Source organism: Cyprinodon variegatus, unplaced genomic scaffold (assembly GCF_000732505.1).
Source record: "Cyprinodon variegatus isolate N-32 unplaced genomic scaffold, C_variegatus-1.0 Scaffold352, whole genome shotgun sequence".
Classification (NCBI taxonomy): Eukaryota; Metazoa; Chordata; class Actinopteri; order Cyprinodontiformes; family Cyprinodontidae; genus Cyprinodon; species Cyprinodon variegatus.
In genome coordinates this window covers 482,122-507,429 of record NW_015150805.1, presented here as the reverse complement: position 1 = coordinate 507,429, position 25,308 = coordinate 482,122, and the positions used below count along the sequence as shown (strand labels likewise).

General features: G+C 37.7%; 1 protein-coding gene across 1 annotated transcript; it reads left to right on the top strand.

Moving 5' to 3' along the window:
• The first annotated feature begins 1,545 nt into the window (after nucleotides 1-1,545).
• On the top strand, nucleotides 1,546-23,556 carry c1ql1 (complement component 1, q subcomponent-like 1). The gene is made up of 2 exons (XM_015385932.1): nucleotides 1,546-2,881; nucleotides 19,942-23,556. The coding sequence occupies exons 1-2, from the start codon at nucleotides 2,255-2,257 to the stop codon at nucleotides 20,119-20,121; spliced, it is 807 nt and encodes a 268-aa protein (XP_015241418.1). The 5' UTR covers nucleotides 1,546-2,254; the 3' UTR covers nucleotides 20,122-23,556.
• The last annotated feature ends 1,752 nt before the right edge of the window (nucleotides 23,557-25,308 follow it).

Genomic DNA, 25,308 nt, shown 5'->3' with positions numbered 1-25,308 from the left:
AGTGGAGCTGGGCGGAGTGAGACATGCATCTGGCTGTTGTCAGGTTACTATAGACCTCCATTATTTGAATGTCAGCAGACAGCAAGAAGCCTCCCAGATCTCCAGATGCATTTGAGATATCAAAAAAGTACTCCAGAGTGTTGTTCAGCATGGGGGTGAGTAGAAAATGAAGGCTAATCATGTTTTGGGTGTACTATTCCTTTAACTTATTGGTCTGTTTTTAGTCCAGTCTTGCAACAGAAATCCATGAGAGTTATAGTTTCAGGTTATTAGTAATGGCTGAAATTACTCACTGATTTTATTAAAGAGATATGAGAATTCCTACTTCTATACATTTTTGCAGTTACTATTATAAGCCAAATGCAATTCATCCAGGTCCTGAAGCATCAAAGCCTGCCTGACCATTGCACTACTGCCACCATGTTTGACTGTTTCCTTGAAGGCATTGGAATGGGATTTATCACAGCTAATTATGTGTTTAATAAATTGGGTATTTATATATTTTCACAAAAGGCCATGAATGGATAGCTTTTCCACCTTAGTAATTTATGTTTTATGTGCTATGTAACTGCAGTTTTTTCGTCTTGAGTTATTTTTTTCTGTTAATGAAAATGTATTTCATATTTTAAAATATAAGTTAAAAAAAACAAATAGAGAAGAAATCCATTTTGAGGCATGAACTTTTTCATAGCACTGTAGGCACATCCATACGTTTGGAAAAAAAAATTGTATTATTGCATATTGTATTAAATGCCTGTATCGTATTGAAGTGCTAAAGCCTAAATATCACTACAGATTCCATCCTTCACTGTCTTTTCTCACACCAGCAATTTGTTCATAAAACAAATTATGTCCATCCATCCTTTGTTCATCCATATTGCTTTCCCAAATGTATTAGACCACAACCACAGAATACCTAAGCCTTTGTAAACTTAACATACCCTTCATAATGAATGTTTGCCGTCTACAAACTTTACCATTCATCACACCCAGGAATGAAAATGTCAAACAAATTACATCATTGTTCCTTATTGATTTCTTTCATCCAAAACAAGATCCTTGGTTTGATAAAACCATGGAATCGATGCTCTAAAACAACCAATAAGAACTCACTTTGGTAGATTAAGTTTGAGAAACATGCTTACGGACAGGGAGAGAAATAAAAACTCTAAGAGGAACTTAGCCTTAGTTGTACAGTACATGAGATTCCATTCTGGTGTTTAATGTGATTTAAACTTTATCAGTATGAGCAAAGAGTTGCTGGACTATGACTTTGTTCTCGGTATTTGGCAACTTCTTTAATTAGTACTTTTTTCTCTCGGAGGAGTGGTTAGTATTTCCAGGCCCCATGCATTTAAGTTTTGTGTCTACACATATCTGCATAAATCTTTAGAGCCCACCTCCAGGAAAAGAGAAAAAGAGAGAAAGGATTGTCTTTCCACTGCTCCATCTTTATTTTTAGAGGCTGGATGTTGATGAGAGAGAATAGAAAGCAAGAGGGTGAGAACAACATCACAAGTGGGGGAAGGAGGGAGAAAGGAAAGTGAAGAGGGAGAGCGAGGTGGCCAGGGCGTTGTGTTGGTTCCTCTGTGTTTCAGGAGGCTGCACGTCGGCGAGTCCTTCCTCTGAGCGAGCCGTAGAGAAAAGGGGACGTAACCGCACCAACCTTTTAAGCGATGGGGAGCAAGAGGGTGGGTGTGGGGTCTCTGGAGCTACTGCCATATAAAAAGCCAAGTCTGAGAGCACGGCACCAACTCACCACACACACACATCCACACACACACTCACAGTGGCTGCTCTGTATCTCTCATGCTCACCCACTCTCATTATTCTCTCCCTCTCCCTCCCTCTGTCTCGCTCCCTCTGTCTCTCACTCCATTCCTCTGGGCTCTGCATACTTCTTGCTTCTTCTCACAAGTCACATTGTGTTTGTAAGTACGCGCTGAATGTCTCCCTGTGTATGCTTGGGTTTCCTTAAGTATTTTTCTATGTTTGAGTGACTGCTTGCCTACTTGAGTATGACTGAGTGGAGCAGTGAGCTGTATTAAGTGTATGTGGGTCTCTGTCTCACCCTCACACACTCGCGACTCCTCTTGCAACTCTTTCTGGGATCTCCGGGTCCCTTTCCTCGGTGACAGGCTCCCCACACTAAACAGTCACCATTTCCGCCCCCGGGAGACCCACGCTGGCTGCGCAGCCCCTTCCCCGACTCAGCATCGGGAGGAAGACCCTGGTGGCGGCTGCTGTGGGGGTTATGCTGGTCCTGGTGCTGGTGGTGCTCATCCCAGTGCTTGTCAGCTCCGTGAGTACAGATGCCAGCCATTATGAGATGCTGGGCACCTGTCGTATGGTGTGTGATCCTTACCTGAACAAGGGCACTCCGGCCAGCAGCACCAGCTCCACTGGTCTGCAGGGTGAGGCAGAGGCACTGACTGACCACAGCAATGTTCTACCACCGTCCACCCTGCAGCAGGGCCCGCAGGGAAAACCTGGCAGGCCAGGGAAGCCCGGACCACCAGGACCACCTGGACCACCTGGGCCACCTGGTGAACCAGGACCACCAGGGCCAGCTGGACCCCCGGGTGACAGAGGGGATCATGGAAGGACTGGGATTTTGGGTCTTGGGGGTAACGGAGCTATCAGCACAGCCACCTACAGCACAGTTCCCCGGGTGGCTTTCTACGCTGGGCTTAAAAACCCCCATGAAGGCTACGAGATCCTAAAGTTTGACGACGTGGTCACCAATCTTGGCAACAACTACGATGGCATTTCTGGCAAGTTCATCTGCAGCATACCTGGTACTTACTTCTTCATCTACCATGTGCTGATGAGAGGAGGGGATGGCACAAGCATGTGGGCAGACCTCTGTAAGAACGGTCAAGTGAGTACTTTAAAAGTTTTGCTGATTTCTGTTGTTCTTTCTTTTCTCCTATGTGGCGCTCCTGCTTAAAGATCCATGTGTGTCCAAAGTCATCAGAAAGCCTCAACATAAAAAGGGATATTGTGAAAGGAAGCGCAGCATTTGTAGTCCAGATAAAAGCGCAAAGCTGTGGCGCACATCAAGCCCAGAGATAAAAATAAAACCAACACCGAAAATATATAGCCTATATAAAAATAAAGAAAGAGGCAGAAGTGATAACTGGTTGCAAAGCGTATCTTCCTAGACTGATGCGTCCCGAGATAAACGCGCGTCTAAATCCAGGGGATGGTGCGGGCTGTGCGCTGAGAGCGCTCCGGAGATCCTCTTTTTGCCTGGTCCGTTTGTTTGAAATTAGAACAGCTGATCGGCAGTTCTTTGTAACAGGAAACTGTCCTTTGCATCACTTAGGAGGGGAGATACTGAGGTATTATTTTAAGGCTGCAAAAAAAAAAAAAAAAAAAAAAACACACACACACAGAAAAAACGCAATGATGTCCTCCAGTCCTTTATTTACTTTTATTTTGTATGATTAATTAATCAGTTCTGTTTTTATCATTAATATTTTCTGTGGAGTCGCATTTTTTTCTGTGACAGATTAAGTTTGGTAAAAACTGCTTCAGTAAAGGGAAGTAAATGCGCAACATCCAAGGAAAGCTTGACGGAGTCCGGTGCTTTACCCTCGCATCCACTTTCAAGGTCGAATTAAAAGCCTTTATGTGATTTTTCCCATCCTATTTGATGCTTTATTTTCTAATAGTATTGTGCGCCCTGAGGAGTCCTCTCCACAGGCGCATGTACACTTCACAACTTCCAGCTATCCAGCAGATCTTTTCTTTTCAAATGGCGCCAGCAAATTTGACTATAACATGCTTAGTTTTCTAAATGTTTTTTGCACTGAAAATAAATCTTATCTACATGTGTGGATATAACTCTATCCTTACTGACATAAATCACACAAAAAGGACTAATTAGTTACTTAATTACAGTGATCTCAAATAGGGCAAAACCCCCAAATCTAACAATTTCAGACAGGTGCTTTTACCATTTACATGTGAAGTTATTAGAAATGACAAATTCAGATGTCTTACTGAATTACCCCTCCCAAAATGTGTCTTTAATCTTTAAATTTATGCTGCAGAAGCTCAGCTGCTCTTTGTTTCATGTCACATAAAATCACAGTGAATTATGCACACAGAGACGCACTGATGTGATCAGAAATACAGCTGCTGGAAGACGTTCAATCTTTCTCAGCACATCAAGTCTCTCATAGATTGATTCTTACAATAAATTACAAAACCGTTTTAGAGGCTATTAGCCTCGTTTGTTGAGGGAAAGAGTAAAAAAACTGGAAATAAATCATGACAATTGCTTCAAAGAAAACCAACTTTAGACGCCATGTTTTCGATTAAAACTTTTTAAAGAGTATTTGCCTTTTATGATATACTCAGAAGATTACAACCAGATTTTACACTGGTGGGTTTACAGAGCTGATATCAGCTTGAACTCTCAGCCTGACTAAAAAAGGCAGAGGTTTATTCCTTCACCCCTAACTATATTCTTATAGAGAGTTATAGCAATCACCTTCTATGTATAATGCCTTACTCAACAGTAATGTTTATGGGTGGGTGTAAAAGCACTGATATATAGAATGGGGGGAAAGAACATATGTTCCTATAAAAACCCCTTCTGTTCCAGCCTCATTCCACTCTCAAGAGGAAGATGTGGAGGTACTTAAGTTAGCAGCATAGTGCTCATCTCCTGAGACCCAGGTAATGCTTAAAAAGTGGCAACTGCTGCTCTGTCTCTGTCCTCCTCTGTCCCATGCACCCACACCTTATGCATAAATGAGTAGTCCTCTCGCTGTTTTTATTAGGTGGTGTGCTGGGTTTAATGGAAGAGCCCTCTGAGTATTACTTTGTGTAAATGACTTTGAATGGTTATAAATATTTGTCCAACTTATACTTCTTCACTGATAAAGTGCTGAAAGTCGAGCAGAAGCTCCGGCAGCCTTGCTTGTGCTTTACTCAGCTCATTAAAACTGCAAAAAGCTGTTGTGTGAGAGGGGGACAAAGGAGGTATGGGAATTGTGAACAATACCGGTATTTTATCATCTTTTGGACATGGCGAAGTGTTGGGATTTTTAGAACCTGCACAGCAATGTTTTCACCTCAGCTTCTACTCCTTCCTAATCGCTAGGTTGCATTCTTTTTCTTAGCTTTCACTTGTGCTTCTTGTTACTTGGTACAAAGCCACAGAACAATTCAAGCAATTTCCCCAGAACTTTGACAATCTTCTGGGCCAGACATGAACATGTAAGCCATTCTTGCAAGTTTTTTTTTTTTGCTTTCTTCAATGCTTGTGCTTCTTGACTCTGAGCCGAGGATCTAAAAGTCGCCTTAATGAATCGATGTGTTGCTGTAATCTCTCTTGGACATGTTCTCCGGGGACCTGGCAATGAAGACAAATTTTAAGCGAAGGGGATAAGAAAAGACGCTGTTATTGTGCTATTGTGCCATCTTGTCGATTTAATTGTAATTAAAAAGCTTGAACCAGATCCAGGATGTGTTTGCTCCTCTCCTTTCAGTTCCCTTCTTAATATTGTTATTAATCCGCAAAAACCGTTTCAGAGTTAATTAAAAGCAATGACTTCAGCGTCAGTCTCAAGAGGACCATAGTGAATAATCACTCTGTCTCCTCCTTTAATAAGCTTCAACGTCCTTCGTGCACATGCCTCTTTCCTTGCAATTACCACTGCAGTCTCCTCCTTATACCTACACACAAACACCAACACACCCCCTCTTGCTTTACCCCACTTCTAACCCGCTGCCTCGACCCACCCCAGCGGTGTAGTGCCCTCCAACTCTCCTCTAAAGTTCACAAATGCTTGCAAATTTTTTTAAAGGCACAAAGTTTTCATCTCAATAAAAAGAAAGTTTTGTTCCAAAAAAAGTGGAACAAAAACTGGATCGTGACACCTTCCAATCGATTTCCTAAAAACGCATCACCTGTTGTATTGTTCATTGTTCTCAAGTGATGCATTGCTGTGTAGCTGAGTGAGTTAAAGCATGCTGCCTCCTCTCAAACTTTGCTTTTAAGGAAAACTTTTTTTTCTTTCTTCTTTTAACCATTAGGCTGCTTGGCTTTTAGTACAGTCACATGTCATTTAGTTGTCAAACCATTCGTCGCAGACCATCTCCAGTCGTAAAGGCTGCCTCCGGGAGGTCTTCAGCTCTGATACACATGAACACAGATTGTTTATCCTGTTGCTGCATATCCAGGTGAAACCCACGCACAGTGTTTAGCATCTGGTGACAATTCCAGTATTTAACAGGGGAGCAGAGCCATCTGTGTTGAGTGTCAGAAGGATGTTAATCATAAAAAGAGATGCCAGTAAACCTATTAACACAACAACAGATGGGTTCTCTTTATTTTTCAAACTCAAAACTCAAAGTAATCACACTGCTGCAATATTTGATTTGACTTCATTTATTTTAGCATTCTAGTAATGTTTCGACCTTTGATTCTTCGTTGTGCACTGAGGAGCCTTTGTGTGTTTGCTTGGTGTAACAGAGGCACTCTGTCTGAAAGAGACAAGCAGGGTTTGAGAAAGCCACCCTTAGTCCCTCAGCCTTTTTGCTTTTGGTATTGATCCCTTTATATGCGAGTGTATACGCGATAGTGCGGGCTTTTCTTTCCTTCCTCTGACAGACCTGTTTCTTTTCCCAATGTGTGTATATCATGGCACTTCTTCTATAATCAGCTTGAGACGTAGCGGAGGCGGACCTTTGGCCTTGATCTGCTGTGTAATTGGACATTGGATTTGACACTCTGCCGAGTGGAACATTAGAGCGGGCCTAATTAGGTGCGAGAGCTATTAAATGAAGATTGGCCCACGTTGTTAGAAAATACCACACAGATTGGAAATGTCAAGATGACGTCGGGCTGTCATATGGAAGCACGCTGGAGAAAATCTATCATTTCTTGGAGAAGCTTTTAAAGTTGTTTGAAAATTGCCCAACATTTTATCAGTTGTAATTCAATTGCTTCCTAAAATATTCACATCCTGCAAAGTTGAATCTCAATAAATTTTCAGTGTAATCACTTGGTTTGTGCTCATTTTGCAAAATTGCTTCATCAATGCAGTGTGGCATGGAGGTGACTGATCTGTGGCTCTGCAGATTGCTATAATAGCAGCCTTCAGATTGTCTGGATTGTTGGGTCTGGTGTTTTTCATCTTACCTGAACCATTACTCCATACATTTTCTATGGGGTTTGGGTCAGGGGAGGTTCCTTGTCAATTAAGTCTGAAATAACATGGTCATTAATAGTAATTTCAGTAGTGTTGGGGTCAAGTCCTGCTGGAAAAATGAAATCAGCATCTATTTTAAACCTTTTAGCTCAGGGAGGCCTGAAATGTTCTGTAAAGGTGGAAGAAAGCTATGCTGACTTAGGCTTAACACAACAGAAAATGACATCCACAAAACCCCCACTAACCGTGGACATTTCTTAACGGCTCTAAAGCAGTTTGGATTACATGCCTCTCCATTCTTCCTCCTCAGTCTATAAATTAAAATTTTGAATGAAACTAATTTGCTTTAAGCATATGTAAATTATGGAACACTGATATATATAAAAAATATATCCATCCTTTGTCCAAGTATGGATGGTGTCATGCTGTCTGAAAGTCATCGTCTGTATCGTTGACACAGGGTCTCCAGCTGCAGCCAACGCCTTTTAATTCTCTCTTAATTTCTTAAATGTTTTAGTTTTCTTACAGCTGTTTTCACCGTTACCTTTTTCTACTCATATTTGCCACTTAACTTTAGATAAATATGGCTGAATACAGCAACTGTTAACAATAAAGGTTTGTGGCTCACTATCCTTTCAAGTTTGCAGGCATGATTCTGTGCAGAACATTATTTTACCTTTTTGTCTTAATCATTATATTTATTCTATTTTTTATTATATTATTTCATTAGCTGTAAATCCTCAAAGTGAAGACAATAACACAAATATGCACTTAGTCCAGAATTTATGATACCTTAGATTATCTTTACACTGCAAAGCATTTTAATCTATTCAAGTAATTTTTTCTTAAAATAAGGGATTTTTTTTCTTGATTTGAGGAGGAAAATGAGACACCTTACAAATGGAACAAGACAATTTACATTTAAAATAAGAAAAAAAAACTATTGCATTGTTTTATTTCAAGTGCATAATATCTAATTATCTTATTTTAAGAGTAAAAATACTCATTCTTTACTAATTTTTTAAAACTTATTTCTAGATTGTTTTTGCAGTTTTTACTTAATTAATGAAGTTGCACCTGTGCAGCTTTTTGAATGAAGAGCCTTTAAAGCACACAGTCTCCCCATGCAGACATTTATATGAATAGGAAGCTGGTGATACACTAATGTGTATTGTCTCATGTACAGAGCAATCCAAAACATGCAAACTAAAATAGGCTGGTCTCCTGTGACTAGCTGACTCAAGGATGCAGTGATGTTGACTCACAAAGCTTCTTCATTATAATGAGGGCCATGTGGGAGATCGACAAGTGCCCCTGAACCTCTTATGCAAACATATCGCTCTCTGTTTCTCCCCACGCCCCTGACATTTAGATGTCCCCTGAATTCAGGCTTCACTGAAACCCACAATTATCCTCTCCCTCTTAACAGGAAGGCTGCAAGTGGATGACTTAAAATGGCTTAGCTGTCTGCTGCATAACTCAGAGTGCTTAACACCTCTTGCCCCATTCCGTTTTTAAAACAGCTGAGACTGCCCAGAGAGTATTGGCTGCTATATGAAAAACATACATCATAAGCAACCTGGCAGGATCCTCTTCAATCCAATACAGAAAGCCTTATTCTCAAATAGTCCTTTTTTATGATCTGTGTGCCTCTGGGCTTTCAAGGAACTCAACTGTAAAAATGGGCCTGGTGTTAAGGACTCAGCTCAGACAGTTCAATGAGCAGTGATCAAGGGTTTGGTGTTGGTGCTGGTGGCAGAAGCCTTAGTAATTAACTGAGTGTGATGAGTCAGGCACGGGAGTGAAAAGAGGGGCCGGATTGTAGGTCAGGGTTGATGCCCTTTTATCCAGCCCTGTTTTCTTTCAGCAGAGTTATCCGTTTCCATTACTGGCTTGTGATGCTCACACTCTGTTTGTTGGATTCTTGGTGCAAGAATTTGGGATATAAGCAATAAACTGATGAAATATTGCACCAGACATAATATTAGAATCACTTTAAGCAAGTTTATCTGCAGGAGAGAGAAATTTGTGCAGCTATGCTGATTTGCTTTAAAGTAGGCTGTTCAGGTACGAGGAGAACAGCTGGTGAAATTAATTCAGGAGATTTTTTCTACTCCCGTCTGACAGATGGCAAATCTCCTTTTACCATTTCATTTTTCTTCTCATGTTTTCACTTAGGTTTCCTCCAGCAAATGAACCTGTAACACATGGTGCACTGTGACACGACAATTCTCTTGCATATCATCGTAGCCGCCTGGTCTCATTATTTTAGTAAAATTGTACCCCTTGTGTATGCGTGTAAAACAAGAAAAAGAAGGGGAAAAGAATGCTGATGAATGCGCAGCTTGTCTCTGGGTGTTATCCTTGTTACTGTGTGCGTTTTAAATGTGTGGGGCTTGGAAATGTTGGATCAGGGTTCAGAAGCAAAAGCAAAGTCATCTAAGCTGCCATTAGGCATGCTGTTCACGGCTGGAATGTTCAAACACAATTAGATGGCTGCACACTTTGATTTAAGAAGGACCAATAGACTCGTTGATCCAAAATGGAGGCTCAACACCAAACCAACAAATCCCCCCCCAAAAAAGAAAATCCACAAGATATGTCCGTTTGCCATTGAGACAAAGCCTTTTTGTAAGATAACTGCCCCCGGTGAGACATTGCAGACTTCTCAGACAAAAGATCAAACATTAAATTCTGAGGATTTTTATAATTATTAATATTAAAGCTATGAGAAAAGCTACGCTGATCTGAAGACTTTAATAAGCAAGGATGAGCGAGAAGTCTCTTGTTTTTAGCCATGATGCTTGTTTTTCACAACTCTGAGAAATTGCTCAAGTTAGAGGAAATTCAGAGTTTCCTGAAACATGCATACATCAAATAATAAACCACAGCGCAGTTTTGGATTTTCTATCCTTAAACAATATTATTCAATCAAAACCATCAGGCTTATGAGATGACGGCTGCAAACACGCATGAGCGGCCACAAGGAAGACAACATCGCTGACACCTCATTTACCATCGCTGAGGCTGGCGCCTGCAGTCTCATGCTTTGTTTGTCCTGTCAAAGTTCCTTTACATATTCTGTGTCAAGGTCGCGCAGTGTCAGTCGGCTGTTTGTCCTGCTCATCACAGGCTACATATCTGCCACGCTGCCTGCATATGAACCCCACGCTCTTATCCCCAACAAGTTTTTCTGCACTGGGATGGAAAACAAAAACCATAGAAAATAAAAGCTCTGAGAAGAGCCCCTCCCCCCATCATTATTTCAAAAATAGAGTCTTTATTCATGCATGTGTGTCACTAAAAGCAAAAAGAGGGGAGCTGCAGCAGTTAGCCTCAGATAGGCGTGAAAACCATTAGAGCAAAACAACCAAAATAAAACAAATGAAAAAATGGAAGAGCCTTGATTTTATGGGGTTTACTTTTAGCAGAGGTTTGCTTATTCACTCGTTTCACCACCGACAACAAAATCAACCAAACGCTAAACAAGAGGAGGCAATTTTTTAAAAGATGTATCTCTTTACAAACCTAATGAGGAGGGTTTCTTGACTATATGACAGTTTCTTTGACATTGTTCGAAGTTCCTAGCTCTTGGGCTTTTACCTGCAAAGCAAATATTTTGAGAAAATTTCATTAAAAAATCCCAGCTGACAAATCCTCCAGAGCCATCATCAGCTGCTTCTCCCCACGGGCCCACAGCACTAACCTTCTAATAAGATGGTGTTTACTTTCCACTCTCATGGCATGCCGTATCATTTTAATATGCACCGGACGCTCGCATCTGAGGATCGCAGTGGGAGGCGTTGTTTGCACAGTGATATGAACTGTGCTAGATTTAATCATGTGGATAAACAATAAAATTAAATAATTCTTTTCTTTTATATATATATATATATATATATATATATATGTATATATATATATGCTCCTCATAACCTTTCTTCAGACTTGTACAGTTCATATTTTTAAAGTATTTCCTGTTACTGCCCAGGGTCTTAAAGATTTTCATAACCTCATCGTCTCCAACACAGCATTATTGGACTGTGAGGTTCAACATGAAACTGGGCCTAAAGACTTTCATGCAAATGTGAAGAATGCCGTCTTCATTGCGAGGAAGGTCAGAAAAATCTTCCTGCAATTATATAACTAGCTTCCAAAGACTCTTAAATGAGCAAATGTGAAATATCCCTCTAAATGTCATTAAATGTTTGATTAGAAAGTTAAAATGAGGGGTACTACACCTTTCAAAGACTAACAAAAGAAGTTTTATCTGTTTCGTTTTTTTTATGAAAAGGGTCTAAAGTGGTTTATTTTCAAGACGATTATAAATGACATTTTTTTTACATTCAGAGAATTTGACTGGCTCTTATCAAGGTGGCATTTGAAGTACCTGGGTCTTTTTACACAGTTATGATCCGTTATGAGGAAGAAAAAGAAAAAAACTGAGGACTATTCAAGCTTGAAAGTGTGTGGGAGGGCATTCTGGATAAGGCCAAGGCTTACCAACTCCAAGCCGATCTCACAGCTTTATGTGTCCTCTGTTCATGTATGTTTTTTTTTTTTTATAAAGAAGCTCTGTTTAAAAGGCAGAATAAGTGTCAGCCTTGCTCTGCACTGACACATCTTCAATTCAGTGAGCTGAACTAAAGGGAAGGACAACTGAGACTGTTTTGAATCACAGAGAAATGAGAGTCGGATAACTCTTAGGAAGGCTTCAGAGGAAATCTAACAGCTGGAATATTATCATGAACAGCTAAGTAGATAACACAAGTCGGCATGAAAATAAAAGTATAGCTGCAAGTGGTAGATGTTAGAAACTACTTTGTCGTGTTTTAAAATCTAAGCTGTGACACCTCACTATGAAAGAAATTCTAATGGGATGCTGTTAGGATATGAATTGTTAAGAAAACGCTTTTGCTCGGGATCAGATTTGTCCAGGTTAAGAGAACAGAGCCACAAACAGAAAGCTTTATTCATTAAATCGTCTCTCTTTGAGGTTGTAGTTCAAGAGCTGTTTGATTCTGTGACCTGCGGCAGCCGCCTCCGTGAGCCTCTCATTGTTTCCGTCTGGGGAAAAAAAAAAAAAAAACAGTCTCTCAAATGTTTCCCTCACAGTTCTCCCTCTTTAGAGCTAACCCTTTTAAACGCTAGTGCCAATTTAAACGGCTGCAGTAAGTGTGAGTTATCATGTAACAGCTAATCAAAACAATGGCTGCTGATTTTAAGCAAACTAATCTTTGTATTTGCTATTTTGATACGTCTTCTCATGCCTCTGCACATCTTCTGCACAAATTAAGGTTCCAGCTGCAGTTATTTAAACCAAATTAACCTGGAGAAATTGACCTTAAAGCTCATTGCATTAAAAAAGAAAGGTGGAAAGAAAATAATAATAATATACCACATAAAGCTTAATTAAGGAATGAACTTCAAGTTAAACCTGTCTTGTATGTATTCATTAAACAAACATTTAACTTTCTGTTAGGGTTGTCACGATACTAAACCTTTCAACTCGATACCGATACTAAGTAAAATATTCGATACTCGATACCATTTTCGATACCACAAGGATTAAAACAAAGACTCCAACATTCTACAGAAATATTTTCATTAATAAACAAAATACAATTAATAAATACAATAAACAATCAGTACAATATTTTGAGCTTGTGTTCTTTGCACAATATTAAGCAAGCTTGATAAAAATCTTTTATAATTTAAATTTAGTTTTCCTTTCTTGGCTATGCTTTGCAGACATAACAATGACACTAGCCAAACCAGTTAAAAAACAAAAATATTTCTCAGCAGCCCCAACTGTTACAAAAAATGACTGAAACTGAAAAGTGCACAGAATTATGCAATCACACAGTGTTCAGAAAGTTCATTTTCTGTTTAGGTGCCACTGGTGGTAGCGCTGTATCGATACTTTTGAAAATAAGTATCGCATCCGGATACAACATTGCAGTATCAATAATTTTTTTAGTATCGATACTTTTGACAACTATACTTTCTGTACAGTTTTAGGAAGTCGCTCACTTCCTAAAACATTTGTTCATATATCTGCTGTTTTCTCTTCTTAAGCAGACCAATTTGCTATCAGTTATCCTCCATGTCACAGCTGGAAGTTTGCACACTGACCTCAGAGAAAACAAAGACTATTCATATTGAACCGCAAAAGAAGAAAGGAAAAAAACATTTAAAATATAAAGAAACTATTGATTTGAATGCAGCCTTAGTGAACAGACCAAGTGACTAATAGGCTTGTTTAACCACTGGCTACATCGAATGATGTACAGTACTTTACTTGTTTTCCTCTCAGGAGAAAATAATGATCTTTTTATTCACTTCTATTCAATTCAGTGGACAAATGGTGCAGCTGTCTTAGTTAGTAGCTGTTTAATAGCACTGAGACATAGTGCAGACAGTAAATGGTTCTTTGCAAGAAGACATTTATCAGTAAATTTATCAGAGTTTCAGTTTTTTTAAAATCTTTGATGCTTTTTTATGCATTATAAGCATAAGCAGATATTAGAAATTCTTCTGTCTGTGATTGAGCTTAACTCTATGCTTCAAACATTTGCTTCTTTATAAAGATAGTAATTGTGTCATAAAAGTTAAGAGTTTGGTGTGATCTGTAGAAACCTGTTATTGATAAAGTAAACTTCTCCAGGAACTTTAAACCTGACTGTGGAGTACTGAGATCTGGGCATTCAGCACTGAAGCCCCAGATGTTTCTTAAATAGCCCCAGATCCTTTGAAGGAAATAAAGCAGTGTCCTTTTCAGAAAAACTTCTGACACACTGGACATGGTGCTCAGTAGTTTGTGCACATGTGACAGCTTGACTACACACACCGGTTGATGGGTCCTTGTGCAGGCTGTGGAGCTGGATGCTCTTGGGTGCAGGTAGCTGCTGACTATTCTTCAAGTGTCTTCGTTCTTTAGTCATGCAGTAACTGTAGGTTTTTCCTAAGTTAGAGAAGTACAGCTGAGATTCTTAGGGGACATAAAGTTCCCTCTTGTTCTGCAGAGACAGAAGAACTAAGCAGATTCATCTATAGGTTAGAAGGCTTCATCCTCGATAAAGGGAACAGCTTTTTTGAAATATTAAAATCATAAAACAATCTTCCTGTAAGAGTATTTATCTATTTTCCATTTGAGCTAATCTTAATAGGGCCTAATGAGCTGGTTTGTGTCTCTAATGGTCATTTGGTGAGAGGAGAAAGCCACACTGGTCGCCAGTTCATCTCAGTGCAACACAAAGACACAAAGGACAGACATGAACAGACTCAGGCCTAAGGGGAAATTATTGTAACCAGTTGACATTTTAATGAACCATAAGAGGAGAAAACCTAAAGCAAATTAAAAGAATAGACACTGATAATCTCTAATCCCATTGTCTAAACAAATAGGTCAGGATTTATGAATAAGACTTTTTGCTGCAAGAACATTAATGCTCTTTTCTTTGGCCATTCTTTTCTCATTTTTTATTTTGCTTAAATAGTCTGGTCTAAGTCATACTGGATATTAGTTTAACTTGACTGGTTTGAAATTGGTTTTATTAAATAAATACATTTTTTAAACTTATCGAAATGGTAAAATCATTATTTACAGTAAGCTCACAAAAGCTTTGGGATGTTTTTCAAAAAAGTTAATGATAAATCCTGGCTTAGTCCCCAAACAAAGAGTCAATCAAATTATTTAAAACTTTTGTATAGCAGTGCACATTTGCTTTTTTGTACAAGTTAGTTTAAAGTGATGTAAAACTCCAGCATACAGGCACAGAAATTGCATGGTGCTGTAGGTTTTATTCATTTCATTGTAGGATCCTATCAATACCTCTGACTTCAACCATCGGCTTTGAAAATTGTGAAGTTGAGTACAGTCAAAAATAATAGTAATATGTTGTCTGCAAATTACATTAAGATATTTAACATCTATTAAAAAGGAATAAAAATCTCAGGCATGTACTGTAAGAAGTGGGAAATTTCACCCTCTTTTGCTTTCTGGCAACTAAAACATGATAATATAGAGGTGAGCGCAGCTTTTATGAGATTTTGGCCACATTACATTATTATTTATGTGAAGAGAGCAACAGAAATGTTAAAGGATGTAATTATACTGACAAAAGCAGTTTGGAAATGATTAGAAATAAATGTAAAGACTACAAACTATTAAAATTTAACAGTTAGGAAGTTTTAAGTGCTGATGCTTGATCTAAACATAGATTTATTTATCTAATTTGTGTGAAATATATTGGTAGATAATTTTACCAACTAGCTTAAATAAGAAGTATATTTCATCAAATTTTAACTCATATTTGGATCAAATGTGCAGCATACAAAGGACAAATTGATGCCACCCTTGTGAAAAATCTGCAGCTTACTTCTACGAATCTGCTGCTCAGTAAATGAGTTGCTCTTTCTGTTGTTTCCAATTAAATACTTATCTGCTTGGCTGTGTTTCTTTCACATACTGTAGAAGTTACTCCTGCATTATGGCTGCTGTGTTTTTTTGTGTTTGTGTTTGTACTGATCTTCTCAAACCCAGACTAGACAGAAGGTCATTCACACTAAAGTGGTTTTTTGCTGTGAAATGATTTTCTCTCTACTGTTGCTTTGTACATTTTCAATATGTAGAATTGCTGCAAAATCCATAAACCCAGTGCAAGTGGCTATCCAATATTACAAAGGCATGTTAAACTACACGCTGGTCCAGGAGGTGTGAACTCTGCAAAGTATATGACTCCAAGCATTCTGCTGGATTTCCTGAGATTGAAAACGCTACTGAATATGGAGGAACATGGAAGCAGATGTATTCCTCTTTTCTCTGTTACTGCAGTCAAAGACAGCCAAAGTGATAAATTCTCAATTACTTTGTTTTACAGGTTTGTTATGCACAGAAATTAACTGAACTCAATTAAACTTTACTTGGCTGGACTTTAAATAAATTCACTTCTAAGTTGTTCCAGAAGTTTATTGCTTTCAGTTTGGTTTTCATTATATATTGATGTTAAACTGGACTGGGATCAAGTGGCACTGTTGCAGTGCAGAATGTCATTGATTATCTATATCTGTCCTTTAGCAAACATTGCCAATGTCCAAGAGGAGTAAAGTAAGGACTGAGCTTAATGCTATTGGACATAGATATCCCAAGAAAACTTTATTTTTTATATAGGTCATTTTAGATAAATTTTAAGTAAATTTAAAGTTGGTTTAAAAGGCAGTGGTAGCATTTATTTACCTGAAAATCCATTCTTTAAGGTACCTTAATGTGAGCAAACATTATCCAACAAAAAGACAAACAGTGATACCAGACACTAAACTTTTTCTTTTTCACAAGTCATTTTAATTTAGGGAAAAAATAGACACAAAGTTGTGCATTGTCTTCACACTCTACGCATCAGCTTAACATAAAATCCCTACACTGTATGCTGCAGCTGTCGTATGTAAAATATGCCACAAAGTGTTGATTTTTGCCCCTCATACAGACACCAAATGCATTGGAATAAGCTCTGTTTTAGGGATTGTGTGGCACTGAGACTTCCTCTCCAGAGAGATGCTGAGTGTTTGTAGTAGAGCTCTTAATTACCCAGGACAGGATACTGAGAAGCTGCACCAAATGCCCTGTAGTCAGGCTCAAACTCACTGTCACAGAAACACACTATGTGAGCAAACACAGATAAAAAAAAAAGGCTTCTATTTAACTCATTTATTATGCAGATCATTGCTTGTTAGTTGTTATCACATATTCCTGCTCAGCGTAAAAGAGAGATCCCTGGTTGTTATTTATTTTTGCTTTTTTTTTAAATGTTTTTCTGAGTGATTTCCTTCGTGGTGAAAAAAACAGTCGTTTTTTTTCCTTGAGCTTCTGACTGTTTCTTTCTTTAGACCTTTTGTTCCAAGGTTAAACCTGAGTATGTTTTTTCTGTCTTCTTTTTTTTTTCTTTCCTTTATGAAAGACCACTGGCTCAATTGAAACCATAAATCTGCTTGACAGAAAGGCCTGAGGTTTAACTGTCCCTCCTGTAGGTCCTGTGGGTTAAATTTCTACAATGTCCAGTAATTCTTTTAACTCCACACTTTAAACTTTTCAAGAGTCAACAAATTTAGAGGATTTTTTTTATTTTCTTTGTTAAAGTCTTAGATTAGGTTTTTTGGATTTCATTTGCATTTGTCAGAGGCCATGAAATCTTTACCATAAAAAGGAACTATTTGCTTCTTATTGTTAATTTTATTTCAGGGCATCAAACTATTGTTCTCTGCTTTGTTATCTGCACCTCATACATTTTTTTTTAAATTTAAAGAATAAACAAAACCTTTAAATATATATTTTTTGCTGTTGCTGAAATGGAGCCCATACACAGAAATGTATTCAAGGATTTGATGAACTTCCATTTCAGTGTAATTTATTCATATATTTTAAAATAAGAACCAATTTCACATCAATGCACCTTACAAGTAAAACAGATATCCACATTTTTAAATAGCTGACTTTATTTTAATATCAATTACAAATTTATATGTATAACATTTAATGTATGGTTGTGGTTTAAATTAATTTACATTTCAGGCTAAATTACTAAAAGACTAATAAAGTTATGATGGAATAATTTTTGTAACAATATCTAAATGTTTCTGATAAGGCTGAGATTCACTTTTATGGAAATAAAGACAAAATATAAATCTTAGTTTTCATTTAGGTATTAGGTAAGACAGAATTTACACAATCTAAAGACAAGGCACTATAGTCACAGTGCGTTGCAGAAAAATTCTTACCGATTTTAAGTAATTCAAAAAGGGAAAATGTTTTCCACATTTTGAAAACAAGCAGGTATCAAATAATTGTTCAGTTTTTTAGACCAACAAATAGTAGCATATGTTTATTAAGAGTAGGAATAAGTCACGAATGTTTTTTAAAACTTTTTTACAAACAGAAGTCTGAAAAGGAGTTTATTGCCTTTGTGTCCAGATTCCCTAAATGAAATTTAATACAGTCAGTTTTCTGTAAACAAAGTCAACCTTTGTGTAGTTCATTCTCGATAGAAATGCAACTGTTCTGTTTGGGTCTCATGGGTTTTCCAGAAATCTTTGTAAACGAACATCATCATGAATATCAAGACAAAAAACAAACACAGCAAATGTTAAAAAAGTCTGGTTGGATCAACTGATACTTAAGCTTTTTCAACCTACATACAAATTACTTTATGTTGATGTAAAGAAACCTTAAAAGTCATCTTAAATATACCATATCTATGAAGAAAAAAGGCGGTGTCAAAACTATGTTGTGAGGATGCTTCTGTTCCAAGTGGACAGGGAAGCTGCCCATACGATGAAGCTGAAAACTGGGAATCCTAAAAAAAAAAGTCCTAGTGTGTAATAGACTTAAGAGTAAGGTGAGGCCAAAAATGTGACCCTAAATCTACAGAGAGCTACAGAGCAACAATATCATGGCTCTGATCTTTACACATTCATGTGGAAAAGGGGGCCAGTAAAGCCCAGACCAACAATCATTTATGAATTTGTGTCATGACATGATAGATATACTTCTGCTTTTCACCTAATTTAAAAGAGCTTAAGCTATATTTACAAACCAGAACAGACCAAAATTCCAAGCTCTGCAAAAACGTCATATCCCAAAGATCTGAATCTGCGATTGAAGCCAGAGGTGGTTTGACTCAATTTGATGCAGACAGATGTTTTTGGCTGTAATTCTTATTAAAAACAACTAAACAAACTAGTTATTTGCCCAGAACTTAATAATGATGAACTGCTTTGTGTTTTTCTCTTATAGGAATCCTCAGTAAAACATGAGGATGTTTGAAAAGACAACAAGAGGGATAACTGAGTAGGGAGAAATAAAGCAAAACATATGAAGTTGAAGTTGCAACCAAATCAATCATTGATTTCAGCAGGATGCATAAAAATGAACATTTTAATTTGGTTTTCACTTATCTTCCTTTTCTCAATAAACAATTTCTTTGACTTTGTAAATATCACACAGAAAACACCTGAGGTTTGTAGATGATGTGATGAGTTGTGAAAATAATAAATGGGTTAACATTTTTTGCTAAGCAGTTTGCAAAAAAATCAAAAAGATGAAATAGTGATCTAGCTTCAATTAGCAGTTTTGAACAAAGTATGCCATTGTTTTTTTGAAATGCAAACTTCTGTTCTTGAGTGTGTTATGTTAACATAGGTTAGGGAAACATGCTATCTTTAATATTTTTGTTTCATTATAAAGAGCATAGGTCAATGACACCTCCAATACCAACAGGCATTTGTTGTAAAATAATATTTAGTCTTTTTACAACTCAGACAATACAAAATGGCAATATATTCTAATATATTTAATTTCTTCATATTTGTGTAAATTCCATAAAAACATCTGACAGCCTCAAAACAATCTCTAATTTAAAAGTAAAATACCTACAAATTGATCCAGATCGAAACACTGAATGCTTAAAAATCGCTTTAATTTCATTGTTTTATGGTGTCACAACCTGAATTACATGTTTTAGTTTTTAATTCATTAAACAAAATAGAAAAAAAATTTTTTTAGACCGTTCCATCTGCCTTCAGTCTTTATGTCAGTTAAACTTCTATAAAAAAAAGTATGTCCGATCCAAACAGATATATTTCAGATTTAAAATTGGGTTTCATTTCTAATGTAGTATTACATCTGTTTCTGTTGCTGTGTAGATTGATATATTTATATATACACATATGGAAACATGGAGTAACCAAAAAGCCTTTTCATCTCCCTGTATTTCTGCAGGTTCGTGCGAGTGCTATTGCTCAAGATGCTGACCAGAACTACGACTACGCCTCAAACAGTGTCATCCTCCATCTGGACGCAGGCGATGAGGTGTACATCAAACTAGATGGAGGCAAAGCCCATGGCGGCAACAACAACAAGTACAGCACCTTCTCTGGCTTCATCCTCTACGCAGACTGAGAACAAACAGACAAAGAGACTGTCAAAAAAGGAAGATACTCAGAGACACAGTTTCATGACCACGGGTGGGGGTGGGGGGAGGCTTTGGGTTTGTTAAAAAAAAGCCAGAATGCTTTCTAGTTTTCCTAATTCTCTCCATCATCGCAGTCACCTCTGCTTCATATCCATCAGCCAAGACGTCCCGGCTCCGCAGCCAAGCCCGGATGGAAAACTCCCAGAGGACACACTGAGACCAGCAAGCAGGTGGCCAGGGAGGAGCGGGGTGTTAGTTCTGCTGGTTTTCCACACCCTTTGCCACATTACCGACGTGTCAGAAGCTCCTCACTTACAGTGTCTCTCCTCTTTAGCCCTGCTCCATTGCACAGAGATATCAACAGAAACAACAACCCTGCAAAAGTGGACGATTCCACCTCTTTACTCCACAGTGAAAGCAGTCAGCTGGACCTTCAATGGACGAGACTGACTGAAACATGTAGTGTTGTTCCGTGCAAACTTACCTTGATTGTGATTTTATTTTGTTGACATGCATAATATTCTACACAAAACAGATTTAGAAAAAAAAGGAATATATTTGTCCGTTGTGAAGATATCCTATTTGAATGAGAGATGTTATTTGTGATGCATATAAGAGATCTAAGAGCTGGAAAAGAAATATTTAAATTAAGACTTTCAGTATTTTATTGCGGTGGGTGTTTTTTCTTCATCATTGGGTATTACAAGGTATCTACTGTATGTATTATTCATGTGGAGAATAATTATACATCCTGCACTTTCAATATATATGGAAAAGGTAACATCTCATATAGACGATGCCCCCTCACTCTGTTTCTTGCACTCTCACACTATGTCCTGCGTCTCTTCGGATTAAAGCAGACTTTAAATAATCTTTTCTTTGTTGTGGCTTCGTGTTGATGCTCCAGTTGGCACAACAAGCCATGAGAAGAAGTGAAATCTTAAGATTCAGGGGTTGCATAGCACTGATCCTTTCTTCTTTTGTGCCACGGTGAGCTCATAGCTTTCTTAGGCGGCAAAAGAAAAAAAAATCTGTCTTTTGGTGCAGAGGGCAGAAGGGAGAGTCCACCAGATGGGGAGGTAAAGAAGGCATTAGGGCAATGTAACAGTGAGTGCACAATTTTCTTGTTTCAGTGTTTTTTGTGGGAAGTCATCCATTCATTAGCTACATACAAAGTGACATACAAGCATTATAGGAAGATCTGTTGAACATAGTGGCCTGACAGCTTGTGTGAGAGTGAAACTGATTGGATTGGTAAGTTTGTCTCTCATGATTGCGTGTCTGAGTGTGTGAAGCATGTTGGTGCGTGTCTGCCGTTTACCATGTGCCATCTTTTCCCTTTTTTTTTTCCAGAGTTGCAGTACTCTTTGCTACAGCCAATGACAGATATTTAATCCATCAGCCAATGAGATTTCGTTCTTTAGGGTGGAGCCTCTGTAGATAAGAGGAGAAGAACAAACAGCTTTTAATTGAAATCTATGACTTGTTTATCTTATCTTTTTGGAACTGTTGAATACATTTAAATAATAAATGGGATTATTTTTTTTTTTTTGAGTGACTCGTCTCAAGAGAGTTCTTGAATCCCAAATACACTAATTAGGAAAAATGAATTTCAAAAGATCTCATTCAGTCGGCGAGACTAACTAGCTAAAGCAAACATTATGACTGGAAAATTGTGTGTCTTGTTCTGTGTAAGCGCTGAATCTTATTAATGGGCTCACAGAGCAAACATAATAATAATAATAAAAAAATGTCTGCAGATCCCTTGTCTGTCTTTTGCCTCAACGGAGGGAAGTATATTTAGGGTGAGGGGCGTCTGGGAAGATATGTTACTGTTTATTCAACCTAAAGTTATTCCTGGAGATCATCTACATCTGGAAAAAGGTGCACTTGCAGATAATGACCTTCCAAGTATAGAAAGTGGTAAAGTTAAATAAAAAAAAGAGCTTTGAATGGAGATGAGTCCCTAAGTGAAAGCAGGCTATTCCTCAGCTGGCAATCACAGTGTCTTTTAGCAGATTCCCATCGACAGAGGGAAGATATACCCAGTGAGAAAGTGAGGATGGAGGAGAATATACGGGGGGAGGAAAGATAGGCGAGGAGCAGAATATAGTTTGACAAAGACAGATGGAAATGCGAGAGAAAGAGTAGGCTATAGAGAGAGGTAATGGGGAGGGAATGGATGGGGAGGAGGAGGGCAAAGTGAAATCTAAGGAAGACAGACAGACAGAGAGGCATGCTGGTGCCGATTTGGGGTGACGAGGGAGGAGTGCTGGATTGTTTTCAGGGGAGACTGATTCCCTATCGGAGCTGTGTAAGGTGTCAGGAGAGATTAGTGAGCCTGAAGCTGGAGGGGAGAGGTTGCGATAGCTTTAGATTGGACGAGTGTCAAGGACTGGACGTTCCTCAGACCTGCTAGGAATCGGATGTGACACTGCTTGCCCTACCTTGATCTTTATAGGATCATGCACACATCTGTCCGTCATTTTATTGCTTCACTTCAGTAGACAACAAGTTCATCACATTCACAGCATTGGAAACAAAGGTATTAGAGAAAGGGGATAGGAGTGGTGTACTGGAGAAATGTCTTAAACCTGTATTCTAAATTAATAAATCTATTCATAAAATGTTTTTGTTCTTTGTTCTTAAAAATAAAAAAAATCCAAAAATATTCATGTTCACAACACAGATCAGATCTTTAATGTATGATGAGAATGTTTTAGTTCAAACCTCAGCAGTAGGGATATCTTAAGGAATGTCCAAGTCTGCTTGCTTTAATTGTCTATATCTGATAGTAATAAAGTGGAAAAAAGTTTTTTCAGAACTTTTATTTTCTTACATTGATTGTAGACAAGTATCCACTGACTTTTCAGTGTCACACAAGATTGTTCACATCTTTTAGAAAAATGCTCAGATTTGAACCTTTCACCACTCCATTAATGCATAGGGATTTCTGATTATTGATTAAAAAGAAAAAAAAAACAGTTTTAGAATAAGATTATCAGAATAAATTATAGAAAAAGTGAGAAGTTATGAATACATTCAGATGCATTTATATTGTATGCCTTTGTCAAAGTCCTCCTTCGATGAACTCAGTTCAACCTGCAAAGTATGCACTAAATTCTAAGAAAACACCAAGGGTGGGGCCTTCAATGGTTTTGGAAAGAAAATAAATACATACAAGAAAAAAATGCTCAAATAATACTTTTGTCATTGCTGTTTTAAGATATAAACATAATTCAGAATTTATTTATTTTTTTTGACTGGCTCGTAGGGTTTTGTATTGTTTTTTTTTTACTGTATATGGAGATATTGGATGACCAATAATATGCTAATACATTTTTTTAGACCTTTAAGTCAAGGTCCTAACTAAAATCCTAAATACTGTATGTTTTGACATTTCTTGTAGAGATGTCATAAAGATACAAAAACAGGTGGATTTGCAAATTTTATTATTTATTTATTTTTTTTTGCATTTAGCATTTCAGTCACATAATTAGGAACACCAATATCTCACTGATTATTCACTGGTTTATGTTTGTAGGAAGCCTTTTTCCTGATTTAATCCATAATATGCTTCTACACCAGACAGCACTACAGCTTCTTATCATTAGCTCTGCCTAGGAGGTTATGTATTTCATTGAGTTTATGTGTGTTTGTTTGTCTGTCTGTGTACAGGATAACTCCAAAAGTTATGAACGTATTTTAATTAAATTTCTACCAAAGGTGCACCTCAATCTAGGGAACAATATATTCAGATTCGGTGGTGATCAGCATCATAATCAGGATGCAAGGATTTTTTAACGATTGTTTAACATTATTTGGCCGTACAAGCAGTTCCCCCCCTAAACCAGAGAGTGGCAGTAGTGAATATACACAACCTCAGCATCTGAGTCAAAGAAGTCCAGAAGTATTATATTAAAGATAAAAACACAGGAAAGGTGAGACACGTGTCGATCTGCTGATCAAACATAAAAGCAGAGTAAATGAAGACATGGAGAGCAGAACAGACACCAGAGGCTGCAGGCATACTGTATGCTGAGCCTTATTTAGAAACTTATGAATGGATTTAAAGTATATTGTTTCCAAAGGTGCACCTCATGCCAAGGAACAATTCATTAACATTTGGTGATGATCCAGATCACATGCATTTTTAGCTATAGCTTTAAGTCACAATGTGGGTCAAAATTTACTGCTTGGCAGCGGTCTGCGCTCTCACAGTGCTTTTCTAGTCTTAGAAATGTTTTACGCCTTTTTTTTTATCCTCTCCTTTATAAATACACAGCAGGCAGATGTTAATTGTTGATTACTAATCTTTTATGAACAACTAACGCTAACTACTGCTCTGTTTGTGGAAGCATCTGCCTATCAGCATGAAAGAAAAGTGCATCCACATGCATTCACTGTTTTTAGCCCTACACTTTTAAATAAAGCATAGTAGACTGGATAAACAGGCATCATATATACAGTAGCACTGCATCCCTTATGTTGTTTTTCAAGCCTTTAGAGTAAATGTTATGCATTATGCAGGATTTTGACAGTTTAAGAAGAGCACTTGGAAGTTAAGTTCATGTGCATAAATGAAATGTTCTGCTCAGAAACTGAGCCCTAACAGCCTCATAATGTGATGTGTCACATTTCACAAATGTGTAAATTACAATTCTACATTTTCTCTAATAGTATTCCAACTACTTAGGGAGTTGTGATTTTAAATATTTCCTCTATAAAGTGTCGCTAACCTGATAGATTTTACTAGATACCCAGACATGAAACCACTGTTTAATATTCATTACAAAAACATAGAGATATCAGCTTAATATCAATTTTTATTTCTGCTTATTTTCTTTATTTTGCTGTTTCCTTCTGTTTTTAACTTAACATTATATTCTGGGAATGTAATGCCTCTGCATATCACCGCCATTTGTTTTTTTGTTCAGGTTTGACCTTTTAAAAACATATTTTTCTTATTTACTCCACCTCTAACTTTGTATGACAAATATAAAGGTTAGGATGGTGGGCAACTTTTAGTAGACTAGACTCATCTGGAGCTAGAGCCCCAACCATAAGGCCACGCATAACTGCACACAAAACCCTCTGTATAATACAGTTACACATTATCACTGTCACCCTTGCTCTGTTTGTTCATTCCACTGCACATGATTCCCTTTGTCAGT